Source organism: Pagrus pagrus (assembly GCF_965226575.1).
Source record: "Pagrus pagrus genome assembly, chromosome: 2".
NCBI lineage: Eukaryota > Metazoa > Chordata > Actinopteri > Spariformes > Sparidae > Pagrus > Pagrus pagrus.
The window spans coordinates 15,349,720-15,366,198 of record NC_140186.1 but is presented as its reverse complement, the minus strand read 5'-3'; the positions used below and the strand labels follow the sequence as shown (position 1 = coordinate 15,366,198).

The following is a 16,479-nucleotide window of genomic DNA, read 5'->3' as shown; positions in this document are numbered from 1 at the left end:
TAAACAATAACTTCAACATAGAAAGTCATCCAATATTTGAAAGAGCTCTCGTCTCTCTGCCTCTCTGTCTTGCTCCTTTGTCTGCCTTATTCCAGACATCCTGGATCTTCATCCTCCAGGAGACTCACCTACATTCACATTTACATTTACATTTAGGGCATTTAGCAGACGCTTTTATCTAAAGCGACTTACAGTAAGTACATTTGTCACAAGAAAGAAACCACAACATATCACTGTCGATTAAGTAGACAACTCTTGTGTCTTTCCCTTTATATGAATGGTATCCTTGAATTTTGTGTCTCGTATGTGACATGTTGTATGTCCTCTTTCCAAGTATTCATGGTCGAGAGTAGGGCTGCAACTAACGCGTAATATATTAATCTGTTGATTATTTTCAGGATTAATCGATTGTTTAATCTATAAAATGTCCAAAATTGTGAAAAATACTCAACAATACACTTACAATTTCTTCAAATAGTTTTTTCTGTCCAACCAACAAAACAGTACAATACCCAAGATTACAATACCCAGAGACCCTGCATTTACTATCATAAAAAAACTAAGAAAAGCAGCAAATCATTACATTTAAAAAGAAAAATTATTAAAACTAACAGTTTTTTCAATCGACTTATCTTTCAATCGACTAATCATTGCAGCTGTATTCGAGAGGACGTTGCATGGCCTACCAGTTTCTGCAGCATATGGAAGTTGCTTGGCATCTGAATAATGACTAAAAGATGCTGTTTAAGTATAAGTGAGTCTGCATATCTTGTGAAAGTAGAAGCAGCCTTTGTTCTGCTCAGACAATCTACCTGCATCTTAAAAAAAGAGACAGATCTATATGGATCAAGGCAGGGCCAGCTGGCAACAACAGCTGGATTTCATCTGTGACTCAAACAAATGCCCCATAACCCTATAAACACCAGCACCTGAGCACATTCTCACACTTCTGTAGCTTTAACGTGTGTGCAGGAATGCATACAGCCATATAGAGATACACAAAACACTCAAATGGGCATTAGCATTAAATGTGGTAAATGTTCCACAGGCTGATATCACAAACATGTACAGTAGCCATCTAGTGTACTTTAATTGTTTTAACAATTAAAAAAAGCAGGGTCTTTGACCTCTTTAAATATCGAAACTTTTTGAAAATTCAGATTTGTGCTTCTTTAACCAACATAAAACAAAGCTTTCCTTGAGAAAGTTCACATGAATGAGAAAACAACTGCAAGTGATTCACAAAGATCTGCTGTAAAAAGTGAGTCATTTATCACCACCCCCTCTGTCCATTTTGCAAAAGGAAAGAAAATGGATGCAACATAGACACTCCAAATGATCTGCCTTGTGGAATTCATCACATCCTCCAAAGCTTGCCATTTTCTAACAGCTTGGATCTCGAAAGTATTGGAGGACAGAGACACATAATATTTATCCTCTTGTCGTTGTTTATGAGGAATGATTCTTGAGCTTGGGCCCATCCCTGTAAGGGCCTGAATAGTGACGTACTGCGCAACCCCTCCACCCAGGATTCTGTTGAACATATGCTGTGCTGGCATCGACTCTTCCAGTAAGAGATCCAGGAAAATGTGTTGTCCTTGGACACCGTTACCACAGCAGCATCAGCAGGAAATACTTGAGACTGAGAGTAAGGAGATGAGGGGCCAGGAGCTGTTTCATCATTCGATGAGAGGGACCTCTGAGCAGTTATGTTTCCGCTCCATGTTATTTTGCATTTTGGTTCCAAATGTAACCTCCCAACATCTGCACTTGTTCTCGTAGATACAGTCATATAGAAATACCAAACTGTTATGCTCATCATATATTCTGTTCCTGCAAGATCCCTGTTTACTTATTCTTATTTTAACCCTTTCATCCACACTGACACAATAACAGCTATGAAGAAAATGTGCATGTGTCTCTGAAATACAGTTGTTTTAAACAGGATTATTTATCAGGTGTAAGGCTGCAGGAATTTAGCAATAGTTGATTTACGCAGTTAAATATTTACCTTCCCTTCCGGTCTTCTACGCAACACAGCAGAAAAGTTTATAGTGCAATAAGAGCAGAAGGAAAATAAGACGGAAGGCACCTCTTCTTAAAAAAAAACTGTTTGGCATTCCAGCCCACTCAGGACACGTACAGGTCGGGGAAACCAGAAACCTCTTGAAAAACAGCAGGCAGGGGGCGATGCCCTCTTGAAAATTATGCTACTTCAAACATCTGACTCTTGTGGGGAACCACTAATGGCAAGACTTTTAGAATAGTATATTAGTGCTGCACAATCAAGCAGAACATAGTCAAAATTGTAACATGGCTAGGTGCAATATCCAAATCTCAAGAAGCTGCACCTTTTTGATGAAGGTAAAATGTGTGACAAAACAGTACCATAATAAAGTAGTGCTGCAGAGATGCCCTGGCCTACAAATCTTGTTGTCCAGATGTAAAATAGCATGTTTGTTTCGTGCAGATTCTAACAAATGTCACAAATGAAAATTGTGATGCATAAATGATCATTCCCACTAACTGTGAATCATACCGCAATCACGATACCCATTAAAATAATCCCTATGTGATTTTCACCATGTCACGTAGCCCTATAGTTTGTCCAACTATTTGCAAACATGGTGTAAAAATGACAAATCGAGTGTTTCAGTGAAAAATGATGTTCCCAAGACAGAAATAATGGCGTACGATGGGGCAGTGTTTTCTAAGAAATAAAAAGAGGCTTCTAAAATACAACACAGGATTCAAGTCAGAGCCCAAATCACTAACCTTTGCTTGTGCTTGGACTTGTAAATATGTGTGCCTCTTGAAGGCTCCTACCACATGCAGTTAGGTTGCACAGTGTGTGAGAAAACCCATCAGCTGGAGGGGCTGCAGCAATCACTTTGTCAGCAGGCATCCCCACTCAAGTGTCTCTGGGCGAGATGAAGTCCTGTAGCGCCACAGAAATAGGGCTACCTGAGAGTCTGTAATGAAAAATGAATATTAGCATGTGATGGAGGAAACTGGTTGTAATAGCGTGACACAGGCTGCTGGGGGCGACAAAACCTCATAATGCGGGGGAGTGGTTGCACATGTAGGTAGGCGTACATCTGGTTTTATTACATGTGTAGAGCATATTGGCAGCTCATTTAACACACTGAAAGAAAATAAATCCAGAGTACTGAGAGGGTAAAGTCCACTGTGGTGTCCACGTTAGAGTCATTCAAACTTAATGTTCAGCCTCTCCTCCCTCTGCCCTGTCGATGGGAAAGTGAATGTAACGGCTAACTTTGAATGGTTCAACTTTCAGCGTGTCAAACGTGTAGTTTTCACAAAGGGAAAGCCGGTATGTTTGTATATGAAGAAATAAGAACAGCTTACAGTGAGCAAATGTCATAAAAATATCTGCCTGTGAACCTGAGGCTCATCAACTCACCTTTGTGAAATTGCTGCCGCACGGTGGCGCAGTTAAGCTAGCAAACAGCCGAACCCCTCCTGGTTAAAGTTAATTTTAGCCAATTAAGCTTCATCCGTCTTCATAATATATTTGTCTGCCATTTGGAGAAACAGCTCCAGTCACACTATTAGTTGTGTTATGTTAACAGTTAGTTAACAGTTAGTTCATTAACTACTTCATTAATCCAGAAAACTCTCCACGTGCACTTATCTTCAGACCTCCAGTCTACCGACTGTTATGCTGCTTTCACGGCACCTTGTAACTTTCTAAGCCATGCATGGATCTCACTTTTGATGGAAACAATAATGATTCGTGTGTGTGTGTGTGTGTGTGTGTGTGTGTGTGTGGTGTTTCATTTGATATTCATGTTGTAATTTACATGCACAACAATTCAGTGTAAGCCTTTACGCTCTCTAGGACTTATATGTAACCTATTTTACATGCTACTCATCCGCATCGTAATCACAGTCCAGATTTGCTATTTTGTTTTTTTTTTCCCCCTATACAACAGCATATTCAATATATTACGCATGAACTCATGAATATAAACAGTTATTTATAAGGCAACCGGGGATGTGTTAACGTGGGTTCCTGTTGACCAAATTCCCAATTATTTAGATTTTTTTCTTTTTTCAACAGAGCCTGTTTCTTCTGTGGCATCACTGCCAATGTTTTCATGGAGGTAACACAAATGAGAATGCAAATTAAAGCTAATGTTGCAGCTGTTTGCATGATAATTGTGATATTTCTGACAGCACGTGAAGGCATCATAAGAAAGTTTGGCTTCTTCCGTGTTTACCTGATCCTCCAAACGAAGGAGTTTCACAAATGGGTGTAGCTACCGCATTGAATAAGGCGTAAACAAATCGATATATTCGTGTACTTGCATGGGTTACAGGTAGAAAAGGGAAGAGAACGGGAAGCGGCAAAGTTTAACCAAAGAAAAAGTAAAGTTTAGTTTCGTTTTGAGTTGAGTTGACCTCGCCAAGTTGTCGTGTCCTCGGTCATAATGGGATGTTGTAGCAGCACACAGGTAAGTTGGCTAAAAACACGATGGCCGCTTTAAAACTTGTCAGCACTTAGTCTGCAGAGGAGTTTGAGGCAGCGTGTGTGCCGACAACGTCACTTTGTTCGGCACTTGTAGCAGCCGCTTGTGTTTTTTTTTTTTTCCCAGCCACATTTATTTGTCTGCTGGGTTGTGGCGCAGCAGGGTGGCTACTGCAGCGCAGCGAAACAGAAGTCAGGATATCTGTGTCATCTATCTTCTTTTATTAATTATCGATTATTTATGCCTTGGAAGGGCAAACGTGACTGGAAACCGCTGGAGGAGCACAGCTGCACGGACATCCCATGGCTCATCATATTCACGCTGTTTTGTGTCGGGATGGTAAGTTTTCAGTTTAGCTTAAGCTCTGCAATACATTTCACATTCATGAGAGTTACAGTTTTAAAATCTGTGCTGAAACTTTATGGTAGATAGGTGTTGATTCAACTTCGGGGTCATTTCTTAGACTGTGGTGTGTGTGAAGTTGTTGTATTGCAATGTTTGTGCTCTGTTAGGGTAGTAGTTTTAGAGCAATTGGATTCAACATCAGCAATTGCAGCTTCCATATTGATCAAAACATTGAATCAACACCTCTATAACACATTCTCGACAACACCCAACACATATATTCTTCATAGAGGCAGGATTTGTTGCATGACTGATGCATTAGACTGCATTTCTTTTACTTGGTCATACCTATAAATCACATGCTATACTGAGGAATTGATGAATGCATAGACATCAATGAAATGGCTCTATAATGCAAACAGCTGGTAACCTCTGCAGCTCTGCAATAGATTACGGTTCGGTGGAAACTGATTCAGAGAAGCATGGATTCAACTTTGTAGTAATCTTGGAGGCTGTGCTATAGTTTGTGGGGCTGTTTAAACATTGTGTTATACTGTGAGATGTATATGATATTCACTATTTAAAAAAAAACATTTTTTGTTACTGTAGGCTTGCCATAAAATTGTGCTGTTTGCAAACTTCTCAATGTTTCAGTGTGGCTAATTAAAAATCATGTTTATTTTATTCATAATCTACTGAACATGAGTGCATGTCTTTCATGTTATCCTTCGGACAGTTAGCGTGATCCACTCTAATATGTGTGATCTGCAGGCCTGTATTTGTGGCTATCCCATCGGCACAGGAGCTGCCTCGAGGCTAATCTCAGGCTATGACAGCTATGGCAACACCTGTGGTCGGAATAACACCAAAATCGAGGGAGTGCCTCTCAGTGGACGGGACATGAAGGAAAACAAGTAAGTCTGATTTATAAATGACCTAACATAAGACATAGGGCTTAATGTATATTACATTCACCTCTTCACCTCATTTCATTTGCTCTGTTATCCTGATTTAGCTATTTCAGTACATCGAAGCAGACATGTTGAGACTTTTTTTGCCCTCTGTCGTCAAAGGAAGGAAGTCAGCATTACTTCTGCCCATGCAAGGATTACATCATGTAATCCTAATATTCTAATTTGCCACAAAGGACCGGTTGCTGCATCTGTAAGCGCATCAGTTTTCCTCCTGTTCTGCCTTACATAGTTGATGAGGTTGAGCTGTCCAGACCATGAGCTACGTGTTGTAACATGTTCAGAAAAATACTGAGACTCAGTCTGATATTTGGAGAACATTTTTCAGAAGGTTAATGTAGATTAACATCACCAACACAGAGCCACAGTGACTCACAGTTGCACTGTGTTCTGCAAGTTTTTAATTTATCTGAATGAATAGTTTATCTCCCTTTTTATAATTTCTCACTGAGAAAGTCTCAGTTAGATATTTTTTTTATCACGCAGACAGAATTGTCCCAAAACCTCCCCTTCTCATAATTTATGTTAGAAGTCTTTGATGATATTCCTCCTTTTTGGGCTGTAGCTTTCCATCAGCATGCAGCCTGTAGGCCCAGTTTTACTGAAACAATGGGTCATGCTTTATTGATGGGCTGATTGCCCGTGGAGGCTTTGAATAAAAGGCGTTTCGGCTACAAAGAAGGATCTGTGCGACAGAGTAGCAAATGTCAACATCTTTCATTTTCTGCCCCAACAGAACAGTCCCAGCCGGCATAGAAATATCCAAATATACTGATAACTTCTTTCCCTTTTTTCTTATTTCGGAGGGAAGGTTGTGGCAGCACTTTATTTCATTGAACAGCTAATCTGAAATTCTGTTTTTATTTTTTTATTTTTCTTCCTGTCAGGTACGTTTTCTTTTTGGACCCTTGCAACCTTGATTTAATTAACAGGAAGATCAAGTCCATCGCCCTGTGTGTCTCCAAATGTCCTGCTGCTGAACTGAAGGCATACAGCGATTTAAAGCAGTTCGCTCTGAATAATGGTGAGAAAACTGCAAAAGTGAAAACGCTTCAGTGAAAAAAGTTGTCCAGTGTATTTACTGAGAGTTTTCGGTTTACTCATATTTACATGTACAAATGTTGGGCATAAGTGGGATATACATTTAATGCCATCAGAATTGCTTGCGCACATTTTAATGAAACTGAACATGTAATTTATTCTTTTGTTTTCATGTTGATAGGATCCCAGCTCTGCTCCTATGAAATTTCTCCTACAAGATACCCAAGCCATTCAGAAAGATTCACTAAATGTCCCAAACTGCCTGTTCCACCAAGGTAATCAAGCAAAGGGTGCAAAATTAACTTTTTTGTCCAGCTGTCATATGACTAGTGAAGGTTCAAATTTTACCAGCCACTCAGTTGGTCACCACTGTTTTGGGGTGGTGCAAATCTACCATTCATTGCATAATTTCCCAGCATTTGGTTGGTGGGTGGTGCTGATTCTGTGCCTTAGTCATATCCTTTAGATTTTAATTTAGCATCAACTCATAAACAAGAAAGTTTTTAGTCACTGGACAAGGCTACATTCTCACTAGCACCAGTTTCCCCTTGTTATTAATGCCATTATTTTTATTTTTTGGAGAGGGGCATAACCAGTAAGTGCTGGTGAAGGTTTTAATGAAGCTCATGTAGGTACAGTATGTTTTCAACCAGGACAGCAAGTGACAAAAGCAAGGGAGATATTTATGTCTCTGGTGTTTATAGGGGTAACTTGTATCTTTTAAGTGTTGCTGTATGTACCTAAGAGACATATAATGCGTATTTTCAGGTTTATCATTTTATTTTGAGTTACTACTAGAATAGGCATACATGGTTTAGTCCATAAAAAATTCCTCAGTTTTCTCAAACTGTCCAGTGCTGCAGCTCTGTATTCCCCCTCTGTCTGAAACACTATCGTTTTAGCTCCTGTCTCTTTATGGCCCGCCCTCCCAAATACCCAGTCTCCTCTGTTAGGTCAGCTTACACACCCCTGTGCTGGCACCGCTAACAACAACAGCGCAGCTATGCTAAATCAGTTCTTACATGGGAAAATAGCCGCTAGGCATAAATTGCATAGTGTGATGTCACAAAGTCACAGAATTAAAGGCGTTTTCTGTGGGAGAGAGGCGCTTCTGTTGGTGTAGACTTTGATTTTTTTAACTTTAAAGATCTTTTACACGCACCAGAACTTAGATTAAACACTGAAGGAAAGGGGAAAAAAAATAAAATAAATAAGTCTCCTTTTAAATTAATTTTAGACTAATTTAACCCTTGTCGAATCAGGATAGAGGGGTAGGTTGATCAGTAGAGTGATGACATCACAGGTCCAGTGAGTTAAAACTCAGATTATGAGGACAGGAAGTCTACCACTCAATCATTCAGGTAGTTATTACTTTATTTTTTATTTATTTCAGTAGTTAATTCCAGAACAAAGTCTCACACAGGTATGTACTGTTGGCTGATCTACTTACACACGTAGTACAAAAGAGGACCAATATAAAAATCATATATAAACATAGGTAGATTTCATAATCCATAGTCCTCTGCTTGAATTACTACCCATTGAAAATTAATGAATCCATGTTCTTCATTGTTGTCCTGTTTTCAGTAAGTCTCTCCCAGTCTTTCACCGCTGCATTCCTGTGGATATCGGCTGCTACGCTGAATTTGCGCAGGCGTTTGTGTCGTTCGTCAGTGACAACAGCGTGCTGCGCCGGGTCGTTGCAGGGGTCATGGCCAGCAAGGAGATCATCATGCTCCTTTGTGTGCTGGCTTTAGGTATAACACATGGTTACATCTGGCTTACAATAATGCATGTGGTTATTTTCAGTGAATATCCAATGACAAACTACTGGTATGTTTCTTATTTTCTGCTGCTCCCACTGCGCAGCCATAATTGCTCATGAGAATTCAGTAGGAAGGCAACATTCGGAAATGGAAGCTATTTTTTTCCCCTTTAGAATAACAGGAAATGTCTGAGTGGTTCCTGCCGTTGTGTTCCCTGAAGCTTAGCCCACAGGCATGAAATTTAAGGTCTGCTCTAACTCCTCCCACTGGTACAGCAAAAAAGACAGCACTGATTTAGACATCATTTATCTAAGCTGTTTGATCTCTCTGTTTGCTTAAAGTGATTGTCAACGCTACATGATTCATGGCAGAACAGAGATTCCCCACATGGGGCGTGTGGACTTTTCTCATTCAATTACTGTCTAAATGAAAAGCAAACCCATGGCTTAATGGTTCAGTGTGTTTTATTTATGTTTAAGATTAAGCAATATTTCACCGGCAGATACCGTAAAATCAGCACTTTTTCTGCAGCTTGATTTAACTTTGTCCATGTAAGCAGTGTTTAATATACTCACATGATGCACTTTGTTTTCTCTCAGTTCTGTCCCTGATCATGATGGTTGTCATCCGGTACATCTCCAAAGTGCTGGTGTGGATTCTAACCATTCTGGTAATCATCGGCTCTATAGGTAACTTTCTAGAGCAACATACATGTTCTAGCACTGTTAGGCTTCATTTAGACCACAACATATTTTCCAAAAAAGAGACAAAACATACAGGAAACAAAGTTAAGGATAGATGTGATTGCTATTGCATTTGAATCTGGTTCAGCTTTTTTTTTTTAACATCCCCTGCGGCTTGCACGGACACAGCCTAGGCACACTGCCCTTACTTAAAATGAATGGGAGGGCAGTGCCTGATTTGATCTGCATAACTTTACACCTATCCGGCTAATTCATTTTTGACATTTGAAAATATTCAGAGTTTTATTGTGTCACTCTTAAATTAGATAATGCTGAAGAGATAACAGAGAGAACAGGATGTTTTTTTTTGTTCAGGTTATTTTTGAACTCTGCTCTGGTCTTTTGCAGGTGGGACAGGCGTCCTCTGGTGGCTCTATGTGGATCACAGGAAAGCCCTCAATGATAGCACTTTATCAGTGTTTGGGAAAGAAGTGGCTGCAGACAATGTTAAGGCCTTGCTTGTGTATTCAATCGTTGCTACTGTTTTCACGGTATGTCTGAGTGCACCGGAAATGTCATTTTGCATGCATTTACTGATAGAGCTTATCTTATATCAGAGAGTAAAATATGTTTAGTACAGAAAATACAGCAGTTTAGTGCTAAATAAAAAGGCCTGTGGGGTTTAGACATGGTTAAATAGGATACATAGAGTTATGTCTTTGTACAGAGAAGGTTTCTGTTTTTAAAATTAATCCCCAAGCTCATTTCAGTGATTTCTTAAGCTCACTGTTCCTTGTCTAACCCTCCAGGTTGTTCTCCTGATAGTGATGTTCTTCATGAGGAAGCGTGTGGCTCTCACCATCTCCCTTTTCCATGTGGCTGGTAAAGTGTTCATCCACCTTCCCCTGCTGGCCCTCCAGCCCTTCTGGACCTTCATCTGCCTCATGCTCTTCTGGGTGTACTGGGTCACTGTGCTCCTCTTCCTCGGGACTTCAGGTACGTGTAGTTCATTCATTTGTCAGATTTTTTGGTGTGTGCATGATCTGCAGGGCACAGACTAGTTTTTATCATCTCATGTGTTCGTGGTAACACTCCCAAACAAGAATCTTAAGTTTGTTACTCGGTGACATTTTGTCTCTGTTTTGTGGCATGACTGAACATCCCACATTTGGAATCTTGTGCTAGTCGCGTGACGTGGGAGGAAGGAGTCAAAGAGCAACTTCTCCCACTTCTCTCTTTTTTTTTTTTTTTTTTTTTTTTTTTTTACAGTTGACTTTTAATTCAGAGGAAAAGGGCGAGCACAAATAAAGTCAGAACATCCCATTTAATAACTTATTCCATCGTGTGATGCTCATTGCATCAGTGCAATATGTTCTCAGTAAAAGAAAAATGTAAAATGCAAGTTAAACTGTCGGACTGATGCAACATTAAAAAACCTTGGTCAATTTAAATAGTGATATAGTGTAAAATAACAGCATTTTTATTTGTTTACTGAGACCAAGAGGACATGTGATTTCCTGAGATACTTCTTTTGGTTAGATAAGTTAAATGAAATTCTGCACTTTGTTTCAACTTTTTAGATGTGTGAAAAGTATTATTAGGAAGAGATGTTGCACAATGTTAATTATAGTAAAAGTGTCACAGTCATGAGTTTATAAAATACGCTGTACTGTGTGTTGATGTTGTCAACTGTGTTCAACTCCCTACAAAAGACCAAATGATAAGGAGAGTTTTAAGTTGATGAAGAACAGTGGTGACAAGTTGCTGACTGATGCAGTCACACATTCATTACAAGTGAAGACTTAATTTGCAGAAACGGATAAAAGCCATTCTATGAATTAATAAACAAACACCTGTGTGATTGAATCCCCCTGTAGTGCACACAGATAACATGATTTAGTATAGTTATAGTGAATACAAATTGTGATATGTGTTTTTGCAAGAGACCCCCTTAAGTAAATTTCAGTATTTACAGAAGTAAAAATTCAGGAAATACAGAGGGACGTGTAGAAGATTCATATGTTTTAGCTCCCATGTAAAGTTACACTGACTGACCTGTAAAATATGTGACCCAAATTCATGCTGGTATTCCCTCACAGGGGCACCGATAAAGAACAACTCTACAGGTGTGGTTGAATATGAAATGCAAGGGCCTCTTCAGTACCTGGTGTGGTACCACGTCGTGGGTCTCATCTGGATCAGTGAGTTCATTCTCGCCTTCCAGCAGATGACAATTGCTGGAGCTGTGGTGACATACTACTTCACAAGGTAAACAACAGAAAATAATTTGTATTTTATCACATGAAAGGTCTAATGCTGTCACATTCCTTAATAATAATAATTGAGTTTCGATCATGTCTGTCTTTCTGTGTCTAAAGGAATAAATCCCAAATGCCAGTTACTCCCATCCTCTCCTCCATGGCCCGAACCATCCGCTACCATCTGGGTACTCTGGCCAAAGGCTCCTTCATCATCACGCTTGTTAAGATCCCTCGTCTCATCTTAACATACATCCACAGCCAGCTCAAAGGAAAGGTGAGCTGTGTGAAATTATGCAAAGTTTATTTTAAAATGCCACAATCTCAAAAACTCAATTACAACCTTATGTTAAGCCTATAACTCTCAATTATTTGTGAATGTTAATACATATATTTGAACACATTTTGTCTGTTTTTGTAGGAAAACGCCTGTGCTCGCTGCATGCTGAAAGCTTGTGTCTGCTGTTTGTGGTGTCTTGAGAAGTGTCTTGCATACTTAAATCAAGTAAGTCATGTCAGGTCAGTGAAGGAAGAAAATCTAGTATACCTCACAGTGGAAACAAGATCCCAAATATTTACAGTGTCCATATCACATTATTTCAGAATGCTTACACTGCGACAGCCATCAATAGCACCAGTTTCTGCACCTCCGCCCGTGAAGCATTCCTCATCCTGGTGGAAAACGCCCTCCGAGTGGCTGCCATCAACACTGTGGGCGACTTTGTCCTCTTCTTAGGAAAGGTACTGCACGGAGACGTATTCTGTAGTTTTTTAAAAAGAGATTGCCCCCACCTTAATGTTCTCCAACTCTTATATCTTCACTCTTAGGTGCTCATAGTCTCCTGCACAGCTTTTGCTGGCGTCCTAGCTCTGAACTACCAGAAGGACTACACCGTGTGGGTCCTGCCTCTCCTCATCGTCTGTCTGTTTGCCTACCTGGTGGCTCACTGCTTCCTTTCTGTCTTTGAGAATGTGGTCGATGTTCTCTTCCTTTGCTTCGCTGTGGACACAAAGTATAACGATGGCACCCCCGGGCGCGAGTACTACATGGACAAGGCCTTAATGGTGAGAAGAGATAGTGTGTATAAACGGGTATGAGATGTTGTAATGAATACGGATGTCTTCAGAGGGTGTTTTTCTACCCAAGTGACTGGAGTGTGAGAAGCATTTAGTGCTTTCAGAGCTCATTGGTCCTCATGCAAGAACCACTCACAACAGAGATACTAATGTAATATGAGTGTTGCAGACCTGTTGTACAAGTCATGCACAGACAGACTGCCTTTATTCACCAGGCAAAATATACTCATTTGACTCAAGAGTCAGATGCCTTAATCTGAGTGAATTTGGAGTTTAATAATAATAAACTTCACTAAAATAAAATGTATGACTAAAACAAACAAATTAATATTCTCTCAACACCATATTATCATCATTATAGGTTGCCAATTCACTGAGAGGTTACTTTACAAAGATGTTTTTAAAGCTACTCCCTTCATGTCACGTTCCCTCTTAATGACATGCTGTTGACATTTTTACTTTTGATATTTTCTAATTGTGTCCTCGACTGATGGCGCTAAATTTGTTTGCTGATTTCCAAAAGCAGACCTGTGAAGTGTGAAATTCCTCTTTTGGCGACATGTTTGCCCTTAAACAGAACAAACGAATACTAATGATCAAATCTCACGAAGACACGCGTCCTCATGATCAGGTGGCTTCATCATACTGAAACAAGGGAATTACAATGACATTTATTCAGAGACTCTGGTCTCCCTGGTTATATGAACAGACCTCATTGAAAAATTTAAGAGAGGTTTAGGATAATGTTGTTGCTCGAGGCCCATTGTTTTCTTTAGTTGTCTGTTTTTATTTATTGATTTATTTTGACCAAGTGGTTTGTTTCATGGTTTACTCTATTTTGCAGTGCATACTGCTTCAGGTTACATCCCCATGGTTTCACTATGAAATCAAGGCGTACTTGCTCATGGGCTCAGTGAATCATTTACAGTGACCATGGGGAACGTTTTGTCCAAATTCATCGGCACTCAGATAAAAAAAGCAGGGTGGAATCCAACAACTGGATTCCTAGTTACCATTATTGATTTCTTGAACATTTCATTGCCCCCAGAATAAAAGTGTTGTGATAAAAGAGAGTAAAATAACTGATCTTTAACTGTCTTTCCCTTCCCAGGAATATGTTGAGAACAGTAAGAAAATGGGTCGGTACGGTCCAGGTGATGGAGATGGACGAGAGCTGAAGTCCATGGTGAGTTAGAAAAGCTTGTAGTTTTCTCCTCAGTATTCTGTATGTAAGCTGTTACTCTGTTGAAGCACACAAACTGGAGTCATGTCTGTTACCTCATGTAAATAAGCTAACCACTTGGTTGTATGTGATTCAAGTACTATGCATTATTTTACTTATTTTTTTCCTTTACAGGCACGTGGTGGGACTGTAGCTTGACCAAGCGTCAGAAAAACTGCCAAAACTACAGACCAAAGTTTAACTCACCCCAGGGACATCGGTCAGATAACTACATGTAGATTCAGCTGAAGATGCACTGGATTTTTTATGTTTCATTTTTAAGAAAGAAGGTTTGATACTTATAGTTGTAATATGGCAAAATCTAATTTGGGTTTGTGTTTTGTTATTAATAAGACAAGTTTGTTTGTTTTGTCTTTTTTCTTTAAAAGTTGTTCCTTTTTTAAATGCAGTTTATTTTAACCCATAAGAACCCAAGGTTACATACTTGTAACAAACACTTTATATGTCCTAAAATCTTTAAATATCCTATACTAAATGTCCGAAATGTCCACTTTAAATCTCCTAAAACGGGTCTGGGTTCTTATGGGTAAAATGAAAGATTTAACATGGTTTAACATGTTTGCTTTGTAGCATAAATACTGTTAGCTACAGCTTGGTTTCCAATTTGAAATGAATAGCTAACTGTGGTTTGTCAGGCTGTCCCAGTTGTTTTATTTCTTCTCAAATGTTATAATTTAAACTGATATATGATAGCATATGTGGTCAGTATGCTATGATGTATTAAATTATACTGTACATCACCCACTTCTAGTCAGCAGGGGGCAGCAAATTAATTGAAAAGTACAAACGCTAAGTTTTAACTCTAAACAGTACAGTGGCTGTAACAGAAAGTGCAAATACAATTTACTTCAATTAATAGAGAAGATGACACTCTGGTCCTTGTTCATTATTCTCTGTGTCTACTGACATGAATTATAGAAGCCCAAAAGCTTTAAAGGGGCACCATGTAGCTTTGGAGAAGACATTTAAACTAAGAGTTTTATATTTACAATAATAATGAAGTACTAAAACAAACTCAGAGATATTATTATTTTTTCCATAAGTGAATAAACAATCTGTTCTCAGAGGAAAATAAGGTCTCCAGAACACCGTTTGAAGCTAGAAAGGTGGCAGGGTCCGCCACATATAAACAAAGTACAACAATATGAAACTGTGTTGTCCTTTAAGATCAGCTTGTTTATTCAGTTTTCTTTATGCCTTAACAAAGGAAATAAAAAAACTCTTTGTTTTCATGACTGAATAAAGTAAATTGAAGATCTTCTGAATAAAATTTCTTCCCCAAAACTACATAGTGCTTGTATAAAAAATCATGGTGAGGATCTCCCATTTATGTAAAAAAATAAAAAATAAATAAAAATACAATAGTCCCCAACACGTTCCTGAAGGGATATTAGGCAGTATTGACTAAATCAGTTATGTTCAATTTAATTTTAATTCATTTAGAGGCTACAAGTTACACCCATTTTAACATTGAACTTAATGTTCAAATAAAATATCTATTGAGGCTAAAATGCAACAAAAATTCACTGATACAAACTGAACAACAAGGAGAGACTTTGCTGAAGTATTCAGCCGAGGAGTCTCTAACTATAACCACCTGAGGGCAGCAGATCCTTACAAATGAATGACCTCTCCATTGTGTCCACTGTTGGTGTCGTGCCCTTCAAAAGTAATGAGAACAAAATTACATTTTAGCCCCATACCAGGACTAACGAGTTTAGAGTTGTCTGAATCCCCTTAGGGGAAATAAATGATTTTGCCATTTATGTCATTCCATATTTTTTCTAATCTGATTCCGATTTTAATTTAGAAAAGATGAAACCTCAGTAAAGTAGTTGGTTACTTCTGGGACAGTGGATGAAAATGTTAAACACTGACTTTAGAAATGTCAAAAAAATGTCTTTTGTATTTTTTTTTTTTTGTATTAAAAATAAATAAGAAAAGACAGTCTTGTTTGTTTTCCCTTCAAAATGTGAAATAAATTATTGGACTTACCTTGTAGATAAGAAACGCTTCTGCTCATCATGCAGATAGACTGACCTGCCATAAATCTGATCCCCCTCGAGTGTATCCACAATCTACTGATGTGTAGATTACGGCCTCATCCCCTCCAGTTTCTGCAATCCCGCATTGACCAGACGAGAATCGAGCCACTAAGCAGTTAGCGGTTATTGATGGGAAAGCTCTCTCTGCGTGCTGCTGTCCGCCTCCATAAAACACAGGAATTCAGAGGAAAACAGCTCGATGGTTGATGGTGAGTCACACCTAAGTGATTTCTGTAGTACGCAGAAAAAGAACCATTCCTGGAAGCCTTTGGTTGTTAGATAGAAAGACAGGAAACAACTTCTCCTGTAGGCCGCCTTGGCAGGAAGCAGCAAGATTTGAGCCTGAATGGGTTTTTTTAAAAAATTATTATTAATGATCATGTCAGTTATTATAGTATAGTAGTCAGTTTTTGAACATTTGTGACTTAATGGCTGAAGTTTTTCTTCCTATGAAATCTAAATATATTCATACTTCACAGTCATTTGAAAAAGGACTACAGAGATGAGATTTCTTTAAATCACACTGCATTTAGTGCTCTGGAAGGCTTTTAAAATAT

At 38.9% G+C, this 16,479-nt stretch overlaps 2 protein-coding genes across 4 annotated transcripts in view; one reads left to right on the top strand and one right to left on the bottom strand.

The window, feature by feature from the left end:
• dlc1 (DLC1 Rho GTPase activating protein) overlaps positions 1-3,659 on the bottom strand; it is a 93,029-nt gene extending 89,370 nt beyond the window's left edge. For 2 of the 3 annotated variants that reach the window (XM_084363746.1, XM_084363749.1), the window contains exons 1-2: positions 3,425-3,659; positions 2,776-2,972 (exon numbers count right to left, since the gene is read on the bottom strand). The gene's annotated coding sequence lies outside the window, so the exon portion shown is untranslated. The remainder of the gene's footprint in view (positions 1-2,775; positions 2,973-3,424) is intronic. The other variant, XM_084363750.1, reaches the window with a different exon arrangement.
• A 585-nt stretch (positions 3,660-4,244) lies between these two features.
• slc44a1a (solute carrier family 44 member 1a) lies at positions 4,245-15,822 on the top strand. Its single transcript, XM_084341216.1, has 16 exons — positions 4,245-4,478; positions 4,746-4,832; positions 5,610-5,752; positions 6,697-6,833; positions 7,032-7,125; positions 8,438-8,607; positions 9,216-9,305; positions 9,708-9,850; positions 10,109-10,295; positions 11,399-11,567; positions 11,678-11,834; positions 11,979-12,062; positions 12,161-12,298; positions 12,386-12,622; positions 13,746-13,820; positions 13,992-15,822. The coding sequence occupies exons 1-16, from the start codon at positions 4,455-4,457 to the stop codon at positions 14,013-14,015; spliced, it is 1,959 nt and encodes a 652-aa protein (XP_084197342.1). The 5' UTR covers positions 4,245-4,454; the 3' UTR covers positions 14,016-15,822.
• The last annotated feature ends 657 nt before the right edge of the window (positions 15,823-16,479 follow it).

Coding starts and splice junctions, on each gene's coding strand:
- slc44a1a (XM_084341216.1), top strand. CDS start 4,455: ATGGGATGTTGTAGCAGCACACAG. Junction 11,568..11,677: donor GTGACATACTACTTCACAAG/GTAAACAACAGA, acceptor CTGTGTCTAAAG/GAATAAATCCCAAATGCCAG. Junction 13,821..13,991: donor GACGAGAGCTGAAGTCCATG/GTGAGTTAGAAA, acceptor TTTCCTTTACAG/GCACGTGGTGGGACTGTAGC.